A 14,739-nucleotide genomic window follows, 5' to 3' on the forward strand; every position below is an offset into this window, starting at 1 on the left:
TGGCTGTAATATTGCTAAAAGCTGCGTAAAACTAAACTCACTCACTCACTCACTCACTCACTCACGGATACTCCACAGAGAGGGGCTAATATATGATGCTACACGTCTCCTCCTGTTCCGACTCCCTGGCAATGTGAATATTTATTGTTGCTTGTTGAAGATGATATACATTGCTTGTCACACATATAAGTTATTTCCAGTTTTCTTCCAGCGCACAAGTTTTTCCAAACACGGCAAATTGCGACATTGGTATGTTTTATCAATCATCTTATTGTCATTTGTACAACTCGATGAAAAAATAACTGAATTTGGAATCAGACTGCAGGTGGCAACTGTGATACATTTGTGTTCTACATGGAGTCAAATATTTGTATTATACAGCTGATACTTATCTGAATGAGAGCTCTATGACGTCCCCGTCTCTCCAATCAACGTTATTCTTGCAATATTTCATGTTTGATAGTCCACGTTCTGTTGGTTTGTATATTTCAGTCGAAAATGAGCTGTATAGACGGTCACGTGATATCTCCCCTATCAACGAAGCTGAAAATCAGGAGGATGACATCATTATGTCAGGTGACACTGCCTTATAACATGTCTCTTATAAATGTTACAATGAAGACTTGAAAGGTCGATCTGATCCCATTCTATAATTTTGTCTTAACTATATACCGACAAAAACAAAGGAAATGATGAAATGAGAGTGAATGTGTAATTGCTCTTAATGTCCACAAGATCAATTTCTCGGGTACAGATCAATATCTGGTGTATCCACCATATTGGGCGACACATACACGACACCTTGATGGCATACTGTTGATTAACCTCCGGATATTTTCCCCGAGGTATTGCCCGCCTTTCCGCCTGAATAATAGCTACCACAAGGTTGGCCAGACTGACGGGTGCGGGGTCCCTGGCGTACACCCCCGGCTAGAACGTCCCACAGATGCTCAATTGGGGACATGTCCGGGAACTTAGAGGGCCAGTCCATCGTATGTATACCCTCTCATCGGAGATAAGGGGTGACGTCTGGCATTATCATCTTGAATTCCAAATTCTGCCGACAATTCCTAGCCAGTGGAGCCATGACAGGGACAGAAAATTTCTGTCAATATATCGCCGACCAGTCAAGTCTCCATTAACGATGACCAGATCCGATCGCCTGTCATGTAATAACTCCCCATACCATGGCACTACCGCCCCCATACTGATCATGGTCAATAATAGCCGCGCTCACCAACAACGTTTTCGCCATCTGTGAATCGGAGGCAAAACCTTGACTCATCCCAGAACATGGTGTAACGCCAATGGCGCAAGGCTGATACTGCCCTGCCCACACCAGTCTTTGGTGCCTATGGTGAGCTGTGAGGGTGACACCCTTCACAGGCCGCCTTGCTTTCAGACGGGTTTGATAGAGTCGGTTCTTAACGGTTAATATTGCAATTCGTCGTCCAGTTATTGTACGGAATTCCCTATTGATAGCAGGTGCTGATTCGAACCTATTGCGTATGGCCATTAATGTAATGAGACGATCTTGTCTAGGTGCCGTTGATTTTGGTCTGCCACGCCCAGGTCACATTGCAGGCTCACCCGTTTGAGGGTACGTGTCCCACAGGCTTCAAATTACACTTTTTGATTTACCAAACATACGGACAAGTGGCACAGTGGTTTTCCCCCTTCTATCACACCCACAATTCTGCAATTTGTCTGTTCGTTGAGTTACTACCTCGGAGGCATTTTTCAGCGTGTATTCACCTCTTTGTATTAGTGATTCAAATTCCTAGTTTTGTCGGTAGTGTATCATAATATTTGTTAAAACTTACATAAGTGGATGTGTTTCTTGAGTACTGGTATTTGCCATGAGTTTATTTTAACATTATAATGTTTCTCCAGATGCATACGCGAGTGTGGATATGCTAGCTACGAGCACGTGCCCACCACGTGAGCAGGGTGCGTCATGTGACGTCGACGTAGACAACCTGTATGCTAAACCTGATAAAAGCAGGTCTTCAAATGTTCAACAAGGTGAGGCTGATCTATTGTTTAGTTTATTATCCATGATGCAGTCATTAATAAAGGCAAATGCGTGGCACGACCTGTTCAGATCAGAAATGGTCATCGTTGACCTGTGTTTGTTGTCAGAGACGACTAAAGGGACCCGACCATCACACCCGTGGACGTGGTTGATGCATCTTATGCGTGTCAATGTTTGACCGCTGCGTACCACCACTGGTCCAGAAACGATTTTTACACACTACTGTCTACTGAAACATAACTGAGTGCGGGGAGACAACCAAACCAACAAACAAACCAACATATGGGAGGCACATTGAAAACTCATTGTGTGAACATCAGTTTCAGATATATACGCTGTAGTAAATAAACCCTGAAGAAGAAGAGGCAAGATGATCCAAAGGTGTCTGAAGATGTCAACACTGGGGACGTGTATGCAAAACCCAACAAGGCTTGAAGGGCATAGGTGTGTGAAATATATATAAAACTACATTTTTTCTAAAAACATCGTATCATTCCGACTCATTCATAAACTTGTGGTTTTGAATGGCTGCCAAAGAGTGATGATAGCAGATATTAGAGAAAAGGTGAGGTAAAACCTGACCTAATTTCATCCTTGAAATGTTGAATACTTGACTCGGGTGCATGTTTGTGCATACCGGGCATAGGACTTCCGCTTGAAATGTGATGCTGGTCACGTGACAGTGTTTGTACATTAGCTTGAAAATGTTGGCCGTGTATTTTCGGTGACATACCGCACATGGACGTAAACGGCTCGATTGACGTGAGATTGTGTGGAGTGATTGAGTTAAAATTTAAAGTCACTTTGGCAATATTTCAGCCATATCGTGACTAAAACAGTAAATTCTTATAAAAATATAAAATATGTCGCCAAAGGTTAAAAACTACCACGTAACTTAAAATTATACATTACTTAGGACACTATACCATACAAATGGGCTATAGATCGCAAGGAACTAAAGGTAGATCACCATACTATCAGCTTGTGTCATGTTTGTAAAGTATCCTCGTAAATAGGTTGGTATTTACAAACAGTGTATGAAACGTACATAAACACGTATATATATTCCATGCAGATCTTTTTCTCTATAGTAAGTTATAACTTCACAAGATGGTGCGATTCAGAATAATATAACGCTTGGCTTGCCGTGGTCTCTAAATGACATGACAACATAACGCTCACTTTATTGACAGTTATAACATGTGTTATAGACAGATCTGAATAATGTTGCTAGGTTTCAATTTATATAGCGACTTTGCATTTTAATATTGTATTACTGATTCACTTATGAACATGCATAGACGTGGTCTTGTCGCTATATGGCTGCACAAATGCTGATGCAACACTAAATTTTAACTCACTGACTCATTTATGTTTCCACGTTTTCCTGTAAGAACTTTGTAAACATAACTGCTTTCCTTGTGTGGATCTGCATACAATAAAGGCTGATTTCCTTCTTAATGTTTTATTGATGATCTGCCACTGTGTCTAACTCGATACAACATAGTTTACTTGAAAATGAGTATATTACTCACCACTCACCACTTGTATGTTGTGTCACTGGCGAGATATCCAGTGGGTGCTGCAGTTGTAGTGCTATGCTGTGGTGCACGTTCAATACTTTAATGGAGCCCACAAGCATTGGTGTGGTAAAAATGAAAGGTTTCTAATCTTCTAAGGGATGTAACTCTGCACAGCATATTGCAACACAGGAAAGCGGGCCACCAACAAATATACTTGTGTAGCAATACTACAGTTGAATACATCTGGATACAAACCTAGGATTTGTAGTTGTAACCCTTTGTAACATGAGAGTTCATACTTTAATGACACATAATGGGAGAAAGTTTGGATTTCACGTGGACACCCTATGTAGCCTAGATGAACACAGGCACGTTTATTGGGAAGACAAAATGAAATATGACTCGAGCATGGCCTCGTCAAATAACACCTGGTTCAAGGTATTTATCATAGGTGAATAAAGATATCATGAACTTGAGGATAAACGATGAGTGAGAGAGTAAGTGAGTTAAAATCACTTTGGCAATATTTCAACCGTATCGTGACTAAAACAGTAAGTACTTCATAATTAAATTTGATAAATTCTGTTGCCAAAGGACATTAGAACAACTAGTATATCACAGTTATAGACTTAAAACTAGCATATAACTTAAAAATATATAGTATTTAGGACATAACAACATAAAAACGGGGCTATAGATCGCCAGCAACTGAAAATAGGGACCAAAGTGACCAAGGGGACTCACAATACCTTTGCTACCTGCAAAGTTATTTATTCATTCTCACAAATTACAATTCATATGCTAATAACAATACATATCAACATTTATCAATTAATTCAGTTATTTTGAAACCTCAATGATTAAACAAACAGATACATTCTTAAAAAGAACCCTCGTTTCAATGTATATAGCGACTTTGCTTTTGAATATTGTATTTCTGATTCACTTGTGAACATGCATAGACGTGGTCTTGTCGCTATATGGCTGCCAAAATGCTGATGCAAAACTAAATTTTAACTCACTAACTCATTTATGTTTCCACGTTTTCCGGTAAGAGCTTTGAAACCATAACTACTTTCCATGTGGATCTGCATACAATAAAGGCTGGTTTCCTTCTTAATGTTTTATTTATGATCTGCCACTATGATCTGCCACTGTTAGTGGCTGTATCCTCAAAGGGGGTTAAAGTATCGTAAAATTATTGTCCCAATGAGGGTACGTAAGTCCTTAACCCTCAATGTCAATTTAAATGGTAGTATATTTGTTATTTTTAATAATGGCTAAAGCTCAGCACACTCGCCAGCAGCTGACGGGATGGTGTAAATCCAGCTAGAGTCCATGCAGGTAGCAAAAGTACTGTAAGTCCCCATGGACATTAGTATGGTGATCTACCTTCAGTTGTTGGTGATCTATTGCCCGTTTTTATTTTGTACTGTCTCTACTGATTTCATTTTTTGATATCGTACTAGTTTTAAATTTATATCTGTGATGCTCTAGTATTTTACTGTCTTTCGATGACTGGTTTTTATGTTCTAAATCTATTGATTTTAATATTGACATAAATTAACTTGTTCTCGTCACGATATGGCTGCAATATTGCCGATGTGACGTTAAATATTACCGGACCACAACTCTTTTTGACAGCAGCAGTGACGTAAGCTGCTTTTATGACCTACAGGTTGACAGCCTTGTGATAAGGCGTCACAAATCTTCTACAAAGAAGTGGGATATACAACATTCGGATATATAACGGCAAATTTCAAAACCTGGTGTTGCGTTAATTTTCTCCAGATCTGTCAAGATCAGTTTATGGTAACTATTGACAAATGGTTCTGATATGGTCGCTTGAATATGATAGCGAATAAGTCAAACTTGCGCATCGGATTTTGTGGTGTTGTAAAAACTAAAGACAATCACATTCTCTGCAACATTATCCTCCCGTGGAACACATATATTTACATATTATGTATAAGTGAAACACTAGCGTTTAGAAACACAATTTGCGAGCTATATCATCAGTTTATATGCGCACACACATGCATACTAGGATCCTGTAAAGAGCATATAGCAACTTCCACAGATCACACAGACTTTACATACAAGCACCAAATGTCCACGAATCGGAGCCTGATAAAATGAATCAGTTGCTAGAGAGCTGGGTTCTCGAGCAGAACACTTATCTCCAAAAATCAGATAATATCCCTGTTTTTCGTCTAATAGAGGGTGTTATAGGTGCAATAAAGCAATCTGATAAACTTGGAATCATAATCTGATAACTATGCAAATTACGTCAATCCATCTTTCTCAAAACTCCATACATGCCATGCGAATCCTAAAACGTTAACATTTCATCGATGACGTCGTCGCGAGTTTACGTTGCGTCGACGAGTTTGGAAACAAAGATGGTAGCCCCATTATCAAAATTGGTGATTCTGTAGAATTGATGACAGAGGTTCTGGAGTCGTTACTGCAGCAATTGACTTTGGAAAACATAAAACGGAGAACTTCGTTCAACTTGAAGGTACGGATTATGAGGCACGAGTGACAGGCTATCGTCTACGAAAGGTACCAACAAAGGATTCAGGTATCAGAAACTGATATTGATGAGGTGATTACCCTCAGTGAAAATAGAAACTCTACCAAGAAAACACTGCCTGATTTTGTTATTCTATTTCGACAGAAAGATCTTATTTTATGCATGAGTTGTTTTCCCTGTATTAGCGACAAGTCACAACCATATGCAGCTATCATGAACGACCTTCACCTTGGTGTACCGCTAAGTATTCTTACGCGAATGCTCGATTCTCTTCAAATATAAATACGTACGATTTGCTTCTTTTGAGAGTAATTTTAAGAATGACATTATATGATAATGAGATTATTAAAGGTCACATGCAACCAAAAAATCAAACCAAATTAAAACACAATTATCACTTATTCATGACATATAATATACATTGCTGGTTACGAAAGAATATATAAACAAAATTATAAGAGTACAAGTGCAAAATTGTGTACTTCGGTTTACTTCCCAAGAAACGAAGCAATCGGGATACCGAACCCAGTCAGAGCGGGTGGGTGTGCACTCAAGTGTAAGGGCTGGTTCATTTGCAGATGCTCTCACGGCTAATTGTGTGTATATATAGAGAGAGAGATGTTGGGTTTGTAAATACATGCTCATTTTTGTGTATAACATTTTGCAATCAACAGACATCATAACATGTCATGTGTTCAAGTATCACACCTGCCTGTCTGTGTAATTACATAAGGTGACAGAGACCGAACTCGGGCCATAAATCAATGCGTTTTGTTTATGGTGTATAGCCTGATTGGTGTTAAGTTCAAATTGCATGTGGTCAGTGATAGCAGCTGTGTATTGAATATTGTCATTAGCAGACAGGCAGGCAGACACACAGGTGTCAATAGAACAAGACATTGAGTTTTGTCTGTGACAACGACATATCTATATCACAGTTAGAAATTCTGTCAACGCTAAATAATGACATTGCTTTTAAGTATCGAACTGAGAAAGTGTCTCGGTAAGAAGAACGTGTGGTGAAATAGACAAATGAAATTATATAAACAGTTAATTTACTGTCATAACATATAAAAAGCTCGCGCCTGTGAGATATCAACAAAACATTAGAAAAATAGCTCATACCAAAGCCTTCATCGAGTATTCACCGAACAACCCGGCTTCCAAGCTGCGCGAACCTATTTACTTGCGCACGTGCTATGAGCGCAGCCCAGCTGTTGAAACCCGTTTTCCCCAGAAAATTAGTGAAACGTTTGAACTCCGATTTCGCGCGGTTTTTTTCATCGCGTTATTTTTCAACTTCATAAGTTGAATTTGCATTTTTGACGATTTGTTTCGGTAAGTCCATACCGAAAGGTATCAGAATCTGCAAAGTTGTGTTTTACGTTGCATGTGACCTTTAACCTTGTATATTTCGGTATATTAGTATCATATATTAAAATAAAATTATGTATTATGCTCGCCAAAGGCTTGCATAATACAATTTTTATTCTTAATATATGATATTGATGATACGGAAACACACTCGGTTAATAATCTCTATAAACGTTCCTGCAGTCATACTGACACTGATACCAATCAGAAGTACATAATTAACAACACGTTCACAAGGAGTCCTCAATGACAGCTCGCTAGAGACCTCAGAGCAATATTTAATGATCGATAACTAAGAACTAGCGTTACATTCAGAAGTGAACATGGTCATTAATGTTTTATGTCTGGTAATATTCAATTTTGCCAGATTGTTATCGGGTTCACTCGTCGGGAACATATTAACCTTGTAGGAGGAAGAGTTAGATTATCCGGTTTGATAAGGGTTGTACAATGTCATTTTACAATCACGCGTTCTGATTGGTCCGCCAGAGATATCGAATTAAGTTAATGAGGGTTTTACTGTGATATTATATAGTCATGGGTGATGATTGGTCTCATAGAGACATCGACGTACGTTAATAAGGGTTCTACCATGACATTATACAATCATGCAATCTGATTGGTCAGCCAGAAATATCGATTACGTCAAACCATGACGCTGATTGTCGCATTATCACTTTTCGGAAACGGATAACGCTGGGCCAAATTGAAAAGAGCATTGACATCTCATTTTGCCATTTACTCGTTCACCACGTTACCTTGTAAAGGTTATTGAGGCCATGGCTGTGAGTTGTGTCACTATAACGCCATGCCACTCATTTCATACCTTAACATCTGCATATTGTCTTCAGGGCACACTTTAAAATGTACCAATTACTTGATATAAAGAATATTTCCTTGCAAATGTTGCATTCATTTTCCTGGAGAGATGCACCTTCAGATTCATCCATTGCGAGTATTTACCCACCCATTGACCCCCAACACGGGCTACAGGATCTGATATTGCTTGGACATAGGGGACTTATCAGACTTTTACAGGAAACTGTATACAACTGACTGTGTCGTAAATCGAAATACACTCCCTCGGTCAACATTATCAGCAATGGTTTCTTAAGGTTAATATTAAAGTTGAATTTTCCCGGTAAACTGATCCGGGTTTTGTTTGGTCCCTGTCGGGACCATGATCTGGATTTTAGTGGGTCCCTGTCTGTAACATGCTCCGGATTTTAGTTGGTCGCTGTCAGTAATTGATCCGGGCGCCTCAGGGCAACGAAAGCACATGGCTGATGTTCACTTCTGTAACTGACTATTGTAGGGAACGAAGTGGCCAAGAAAATTTTGTAGCATTGTAGTATGATTATTAGTTACACCGATGGGCCCCATTTGCTGTGCTTATTAAGTTTAGTAAATCTATACTTAAATTGAGTTTGGGAAAAGAATCCGTTTTGCCATGTCAGACACGTGGGTTCGTGTATCATATTTTCGTCATATACTACTGGAATAAAGTAACTGTGCATTATTTGATGTTAAGCCTTTTTTAATATTGTGATGTTTTCCTGAATCACTGTTGAACTGTTGACAGGGTAGTATGGAAATCACTATGATTTGTCACTAGGACCTTGAAGAGATGTCAGTTCTCAAATTCAGTATCATGTGTGTCTACCTTTGGCGTTGATGAAGTCTTGACAACGCACAGACGACACTAAGCGATTGAAGAAAGCTTGAGGAATGTTCCTCCATGTCTGAACCAACACTTGACGTAAACGTCTCTCCGTTTCATCCCAAGCGTACACGATAGTGGATAGGTCATGAGACACAGCTGGCCAGGGAATGTTCTGCTGTCTCAGGAATGTTCTGCTGTAGCAACACGAGCAACCTATGGGCGGGAATTATCTTGCTGAAGCTTGAAGTTACTTCTCTGGCCTTGAATGAACGACTGTACATGAGGCCCACTGATCTGTTCCCTGTAGGGCACACCCTTCTGATTGGCCATCAGATGTGATGCTCCCCCACACCATAACGCCCTCGCCACCAAACTGTCAACGTTGCACAACGCACGCGTCAGCATAACGTTCACCTCGACGTCTGTACATCCTTGCTCTGCCACCTGAGCTGTCCAGATGAAATCTCGACTCATCAGTGAACAAAACACCATCCCAATCATCAAGACGTGCCTGTCGGTGACGTTGCAGCAAAATTGGACGTAATGCCGGCCGTCGGGTCGGATGTGTGCTTCCTTGGTTCCGTACAGTCCTGGAACTGATTGGAATTAAGCCAGGAATGTCCGAGCAGTCAAACTGGCAGTCTGGAATCGATTCCTTAGATGGGTCAGCCGAATGTGGTTGTCCTGCTGACTCGTGGACAGCCCGTCCCCTCGTTGACAGCCGGTCCTAGGCAAATCGCTCCTGTTTCAATTCCCAAATGTCGAAATGATGTCGAAAAGATTAGATCGTGTCATGAAGTTTCATTCAAAGTGCTTTTCTACATGTTTATTTACGGTTATTTTGTTCAGTTTATAACCGGACAAAAGGTTTTATCTCGAGATCCGTGATACAAGTTAAACCTGTATTTTATATATGTAACATGGTCTACGCGTAACAGTATATTGGGAGACAACCACTTACACGTACATGCTGACTGCACTGTCCCTGAAACGACAAGGTAACTACATGTACTTTAAATAGCGAAAATAATTGAATTCCTTTAGAGCAGCATGAAGTAGGTCGAGAAATGACTGATTTAAGTCGAGAACAACAACATGAAATACATTAACAAGCTCAGATGGCATTTACAATACCGTTATACGTCAGTGTATAGCGTTATACATCAGCCTTTCCATTTACAGTTTATCAGTGTTCAAATAAAGTATTCTGTGTACTGTTTATGTCCCTCAGTACAGGTAGCAGTTGAAACTTTCGGTTTGAGCTTTGACATTTACCCTATGAAAACAGGGAAACATGATAGCAGATCCAAGAATAACGCCTGGCGAGTGCCGACTCTTATGAAGGCCTGGCTGACATTTGCCCACATTGCTGTTGGTGGTTATCAAGGTGTGAATGACAAATGGGTAATCCACTGAGGTCTAACGACCAATGGCTGTCAGGCTCAGTGACTCCACGGCTCACACTGACCCATGGAGAAATCACTCATCCGTGGTTAGACAATCCAGGTATAGTCAGGGCCTAAACATTTGACGAACCAGGTTGTAATCGTCGACATGTGGATGAGAGTTGCACACATGGGAGATTCTCCCTATGGCGAGTTTGTCCATTGTTAAAACATATAATATCAGGTGTGACATAATTTCACACAATAAATACATCATTATTTTTTTGCATTTAATGAACCAAGGCTCTTCTCTGATAGAGTGGCATCAGCAAAATATGTGTTTCGTCAAGCGAGTTTCCGTTAGTGTCATATCTTGATCATTATTGCAGTTATTATTGTGCACGAAAGGGAAATCTCCTAAAGATGCCTAGCGAGTGTTGATGGTTATCGAGGTGTTGATGACAGGTGCACAAATGGACAAACCCTCCCCGTGATGCCGGGCGAGTGTTGATATTTGTAAAATGTCTCGCTTGCATAGGTTATTTACTTTTGACTTTGAGGTGCTTCGTGTAAGATATATATTGAAAGTATCATGTTAGCTGTGGGTTTAATATGATTTGGTAAACAAGTCTCTTCTATTAGCTGGTGATGTGTTTGAGTGTATGGCCCTGAAACGTGTTTTCGATAAGATGAAGAGGATGTTTGACTGTTATTAATATGGTACAGTACAATTTATTTTGGATATTAATTCCCCCACAACAGTAGAAAACAACACATATCTACATGGATGAAATCGTCCCACAGACACGCACCAAATCTCTGATCATGATTTCGAATTCGTGCCCAGAAGAGATTCCGGAATATTATTGGTCTCAGTCGGCATGTTTGAAGCAGGTTCATGTTTGGGTAAGCCTACTGGCTGATTAAGCCGCCTCGTAACATCAGTGTCAATAGTAATATCAATATCAGTGGTTTGTGGCCACCTAAAAATTACATTACTTGACGTTAAAGCTCCCACGTTGGGCCCCGTCTGCTGTGACTTACTGTTCAAAGTGTGACTTACCGACATGTGCATGAACCCTACTATTAGCGATAAGGCTATTATTGAATGCAAATCCAGTAAACTGTTTTATAGGACGTGCAAACAAGGAAAATAGTAGCTGATATGAATAGGTGAAATGCGAAGTTAAAATATGATATTAGCTTTGACATTGGTCACACAATTTCCAGGAAAACCATTCGCCTGTTTATCTCGGGTGTATTTTCACGCACGAGAGCCATTAAAGTGTGTGTACAATGCATTTGGTTCCGCCTACTCAGGGTATACAGAGCTGACATTGATGTTTTCTTTCCGCCCGTTTATCTGTCAGGAAGAAGAATGTTGTTAAAGATATTAGTGTTATGTGCATTTGCATTGTGTAGACAGTATCGCGTGCGTGAGTGAGATATACAGCCCACGTCGATTCTAGCAGTGGATTAAATTGGAGTAGACCTTCGAACCCGTTTACCACAGGGCCACCCTTCCCATTTTAGTGACATAATACTGTATGCATGGGAATCTAATCACTGCCAATCATTCTAGTTGCTTGATACATGTGTTTGCCAATAACAGGTATCGTTGTAATGTAACTCAGTCGAAACAACGTCTGAACGAAAATGCAGAGGTACTTGTTGAGATATGTACACCATCCCTTGATTGTTACATTGTCCTTTCCGTTTGGTTTTCTAAATACCCGTCTCTGTTTGGTAAAAGTCGAGATTGAAACGTTTAAGTATGTCTTATTTGTAAACATGGCTTCTTGTTGAAGAGTTACTTGTGTACACGACACGAACAAGCGTTAAGTGAGAAACACTTGCCAGTGTGTTTAAGCTCGGCAGTCGAGGAATACTGGATGACGTACGAGAACATCGAAATATCTCCAGTATAATCCAGTCATTTCACGGTACTGAGCATCTGTTGCCTGCAGTGTTATGTTCATTTCCCTTTAGAATCGATCCATTTAACATGTAGACAAAACACAATAGCTGGGATGGAAAAAGCACACACAACTGTGCTGCACTTGTCGACTGAATGCCTTCTGTACAACCTTGAACGTCATGCCCCTGTATAGGCGGTAAAGTGTAAGCTGGGGGCTTGCCGGTTGAACGCGTAAGCGCTGCGTTATTCTTCAGGTTTCTGTCAAGTCATTGTCCCCAGATATCTTGATAATAGTAAACACTCCTACCCGGCAAACTGTGCTATGTTTGTATCAAGAGATGTATGATGTGCAGTTATTTTAGGACAGTTAATAACCGACCTGATGACCCTTAAGCAGGATGGTTGATCCAATGCAAATAGTTCATGTTGTAACTTAAGATACGTGCAAACGTTAAGTTTTCAACAAAACGATATTCCGGGAGATATTTGAAAGCTTCATTACTGTGTGTGTCCCTCCTGTGTGATGTTGTTGCAGGCGTGTCTTGCCACTGATACACTGGCGACTGGAATAGCTGTTGTAAGGCTCTTTATAAGTTCGCAAATTCCTAAACTGGTGTGTTATTAATCACGTGTTGCTGTTGAAAACAGACTGATGTGGAGTACATAACCAGGAATAAGAGTCGACAATGGATTGTGGACGTGATGATATTGATACTGCAATTAACACTGTAAACAGATTTACTACCAGCCGAAATCAAAGCTTTGTGAAGTGAGGTGAGGTGAAATTGGGTGTAACGTCGTGCTCGAGAATATTTCGCTCATATGACGACGTGCATGCGTGTGTATGTGTATGTGTGGCTGCTTGTACTAGCCCAGACTGAAGCTAGTTTTATAGTGCTAGCCCACTGAGATACCATGCCGCAGTGAAGCATGAATACCCCACTCAAACACATTATACTGACTCCGAGCCGACCAGTTCTTGTTGTACCCATTAATGCCGAGCGCCAGGCAGGGACGGTACCATATTTTACCGTTTTTTGGTATGACGCGGTCGGGGATCGAACCCGCGACCGTCCGCTCTCCACTCATGTGAATTTGTATTTATAGTGAAACACATTCCCTGTAAATGAGATATGTGGATGGCACTGTTACTCATTTTCAGCACCTCAGGCAGTGCTCATGTCGGGATACAGAAACATACGCTGGTTGTGCACGGATGACTCTGTTGTCCTAACATATGTGAAGGGTTATATTACATCCCTTCTATATTATTACAACAATACTCTATCATGCATATAAACTGTTGAGACAACTTCCTCGTTGCACAAAAATACCCCAGTGGAACATATAATCGGGTACTTAAAACAAGTCAGACCGGTATTTGAGTTGAATTTAGTAACCTCACTGAGACAAATTGGTTATGTTGACACAAGAGCATAGACTGAACAAACGACACAGGATTCCCTTGTATACAGGGCTTGTCTCTTTCACTGCCAGCTGCGGACTGTGTAAGAGAGTATACGTATTGATCCTTGACTCAACCTGGTGTGTTAGGAAATAACGTTTCGCTTCCTGGTCATGTTGTATATACCAGGTAATACCACTGTACGATACTGGCCATGTATGTAGCTGTTGACCTTGCGTCGACACACATGCTGTGTTTTGTTGAAACTTGTGAAAACATAGAGGGTAGTGTGTGTTACTAGAGCCCTGTGCTGTGTTTCGATACGACAGTGTAAGACATCACACGCTGTGTAGAAGGATATACAGGAAGACATACACTGGGACGAGTGACACTACAATGAAGATCTGGAGCCTATTTGTCTGTGTGTGGATAGGCGTTATCCGTGGAGCCATGCTAGATAAAGGTGAGTATGAGTGTATATGCTTGTGAAATGTCGACCCCTCAAAGTACACACATACAAATAACTATTCCGTGTTAAGGCTAGTGGAATTAGTTGAAAGCCTTATGAGCTCCCCAGTCATTTAATGTACATATACTACAAACAAGCTGCAAGAGACGTCTATCTTCCATATGCACTAGACTGTTGTGTTTGGGCGTTGAATTAAACATGGTGTTGGTGTGTTTCAGCACCCTTGTTTTCGTTGTTGTTGACAATGTTTCATTTCCCTCAAACTCAACGAATATTGAATCAGCTGCTTCGCTGCATGTACCAACACGTCGTTTAAAGTGTCCATCAAGCACACAAAAAGTTGCATTTATCTTAGAGTATAAGTGACCTCACCACATTTAAGTTTATATATGACTATCAATTTTTAGGGTGTTCCCGTACCTTTTTTTTGT

At 40.4% G+C, this 14,739-nt stretch overlaps 1 protein-coding gene and 1 long non-coding RNA gene across 2 annotated transcripts in view; both read left to right on the plus strand.

The window, feature by feature from the left end:
• The first annotated feature begins 211 nt into the window (after positions 1-211).
• On the plus strand, positions 212-2,647 carry LOC124286923. Its single transcript, XR_006901150.1, has 4 exons — positions 212-249; positions 493-576; positions 1,894-2,025; positions 2,356-2,647. It is a non-coding gene; the product is annotated as an uncharacterized LOC124286923 (long non-coding RNA).
• Positions 2,648-14,289: 11,642 nt separating this feature from the next.
• The window catches only part of LOC124286911 (mucin-5AC-like), a 115,657-nt gene continuing 115,207 nt past the window's right edge, over positions 14,290-14,739 (plus strand). The window contains exon 1 of the mRNA XM_046723356.1: positions 14,290-14,302. Within this exon, the coding sequence (XP_046579312.1) occupies positions 14,290-14,302 (13 nt within the window). The remainder of the gene's footprint in view (positions 14,303-14,739) is intronic.

The sequence above is a fragment of the Haliotis rubra genome, unplaced genomic scaffold (genome assembly GCF_003918875.1).
Source record: "Haliotis rubra isolate DU_JTF1 unplaced genomic scaffold, ASM391887v1 Scf396, whole genome shotgun sequence".
Lineage (NCBI taxonomy): Eukaryota > Metazoa > Mollusca > Gastropoda > Lepetellida > Haliotidae > Haliotis > Haliotis rubra.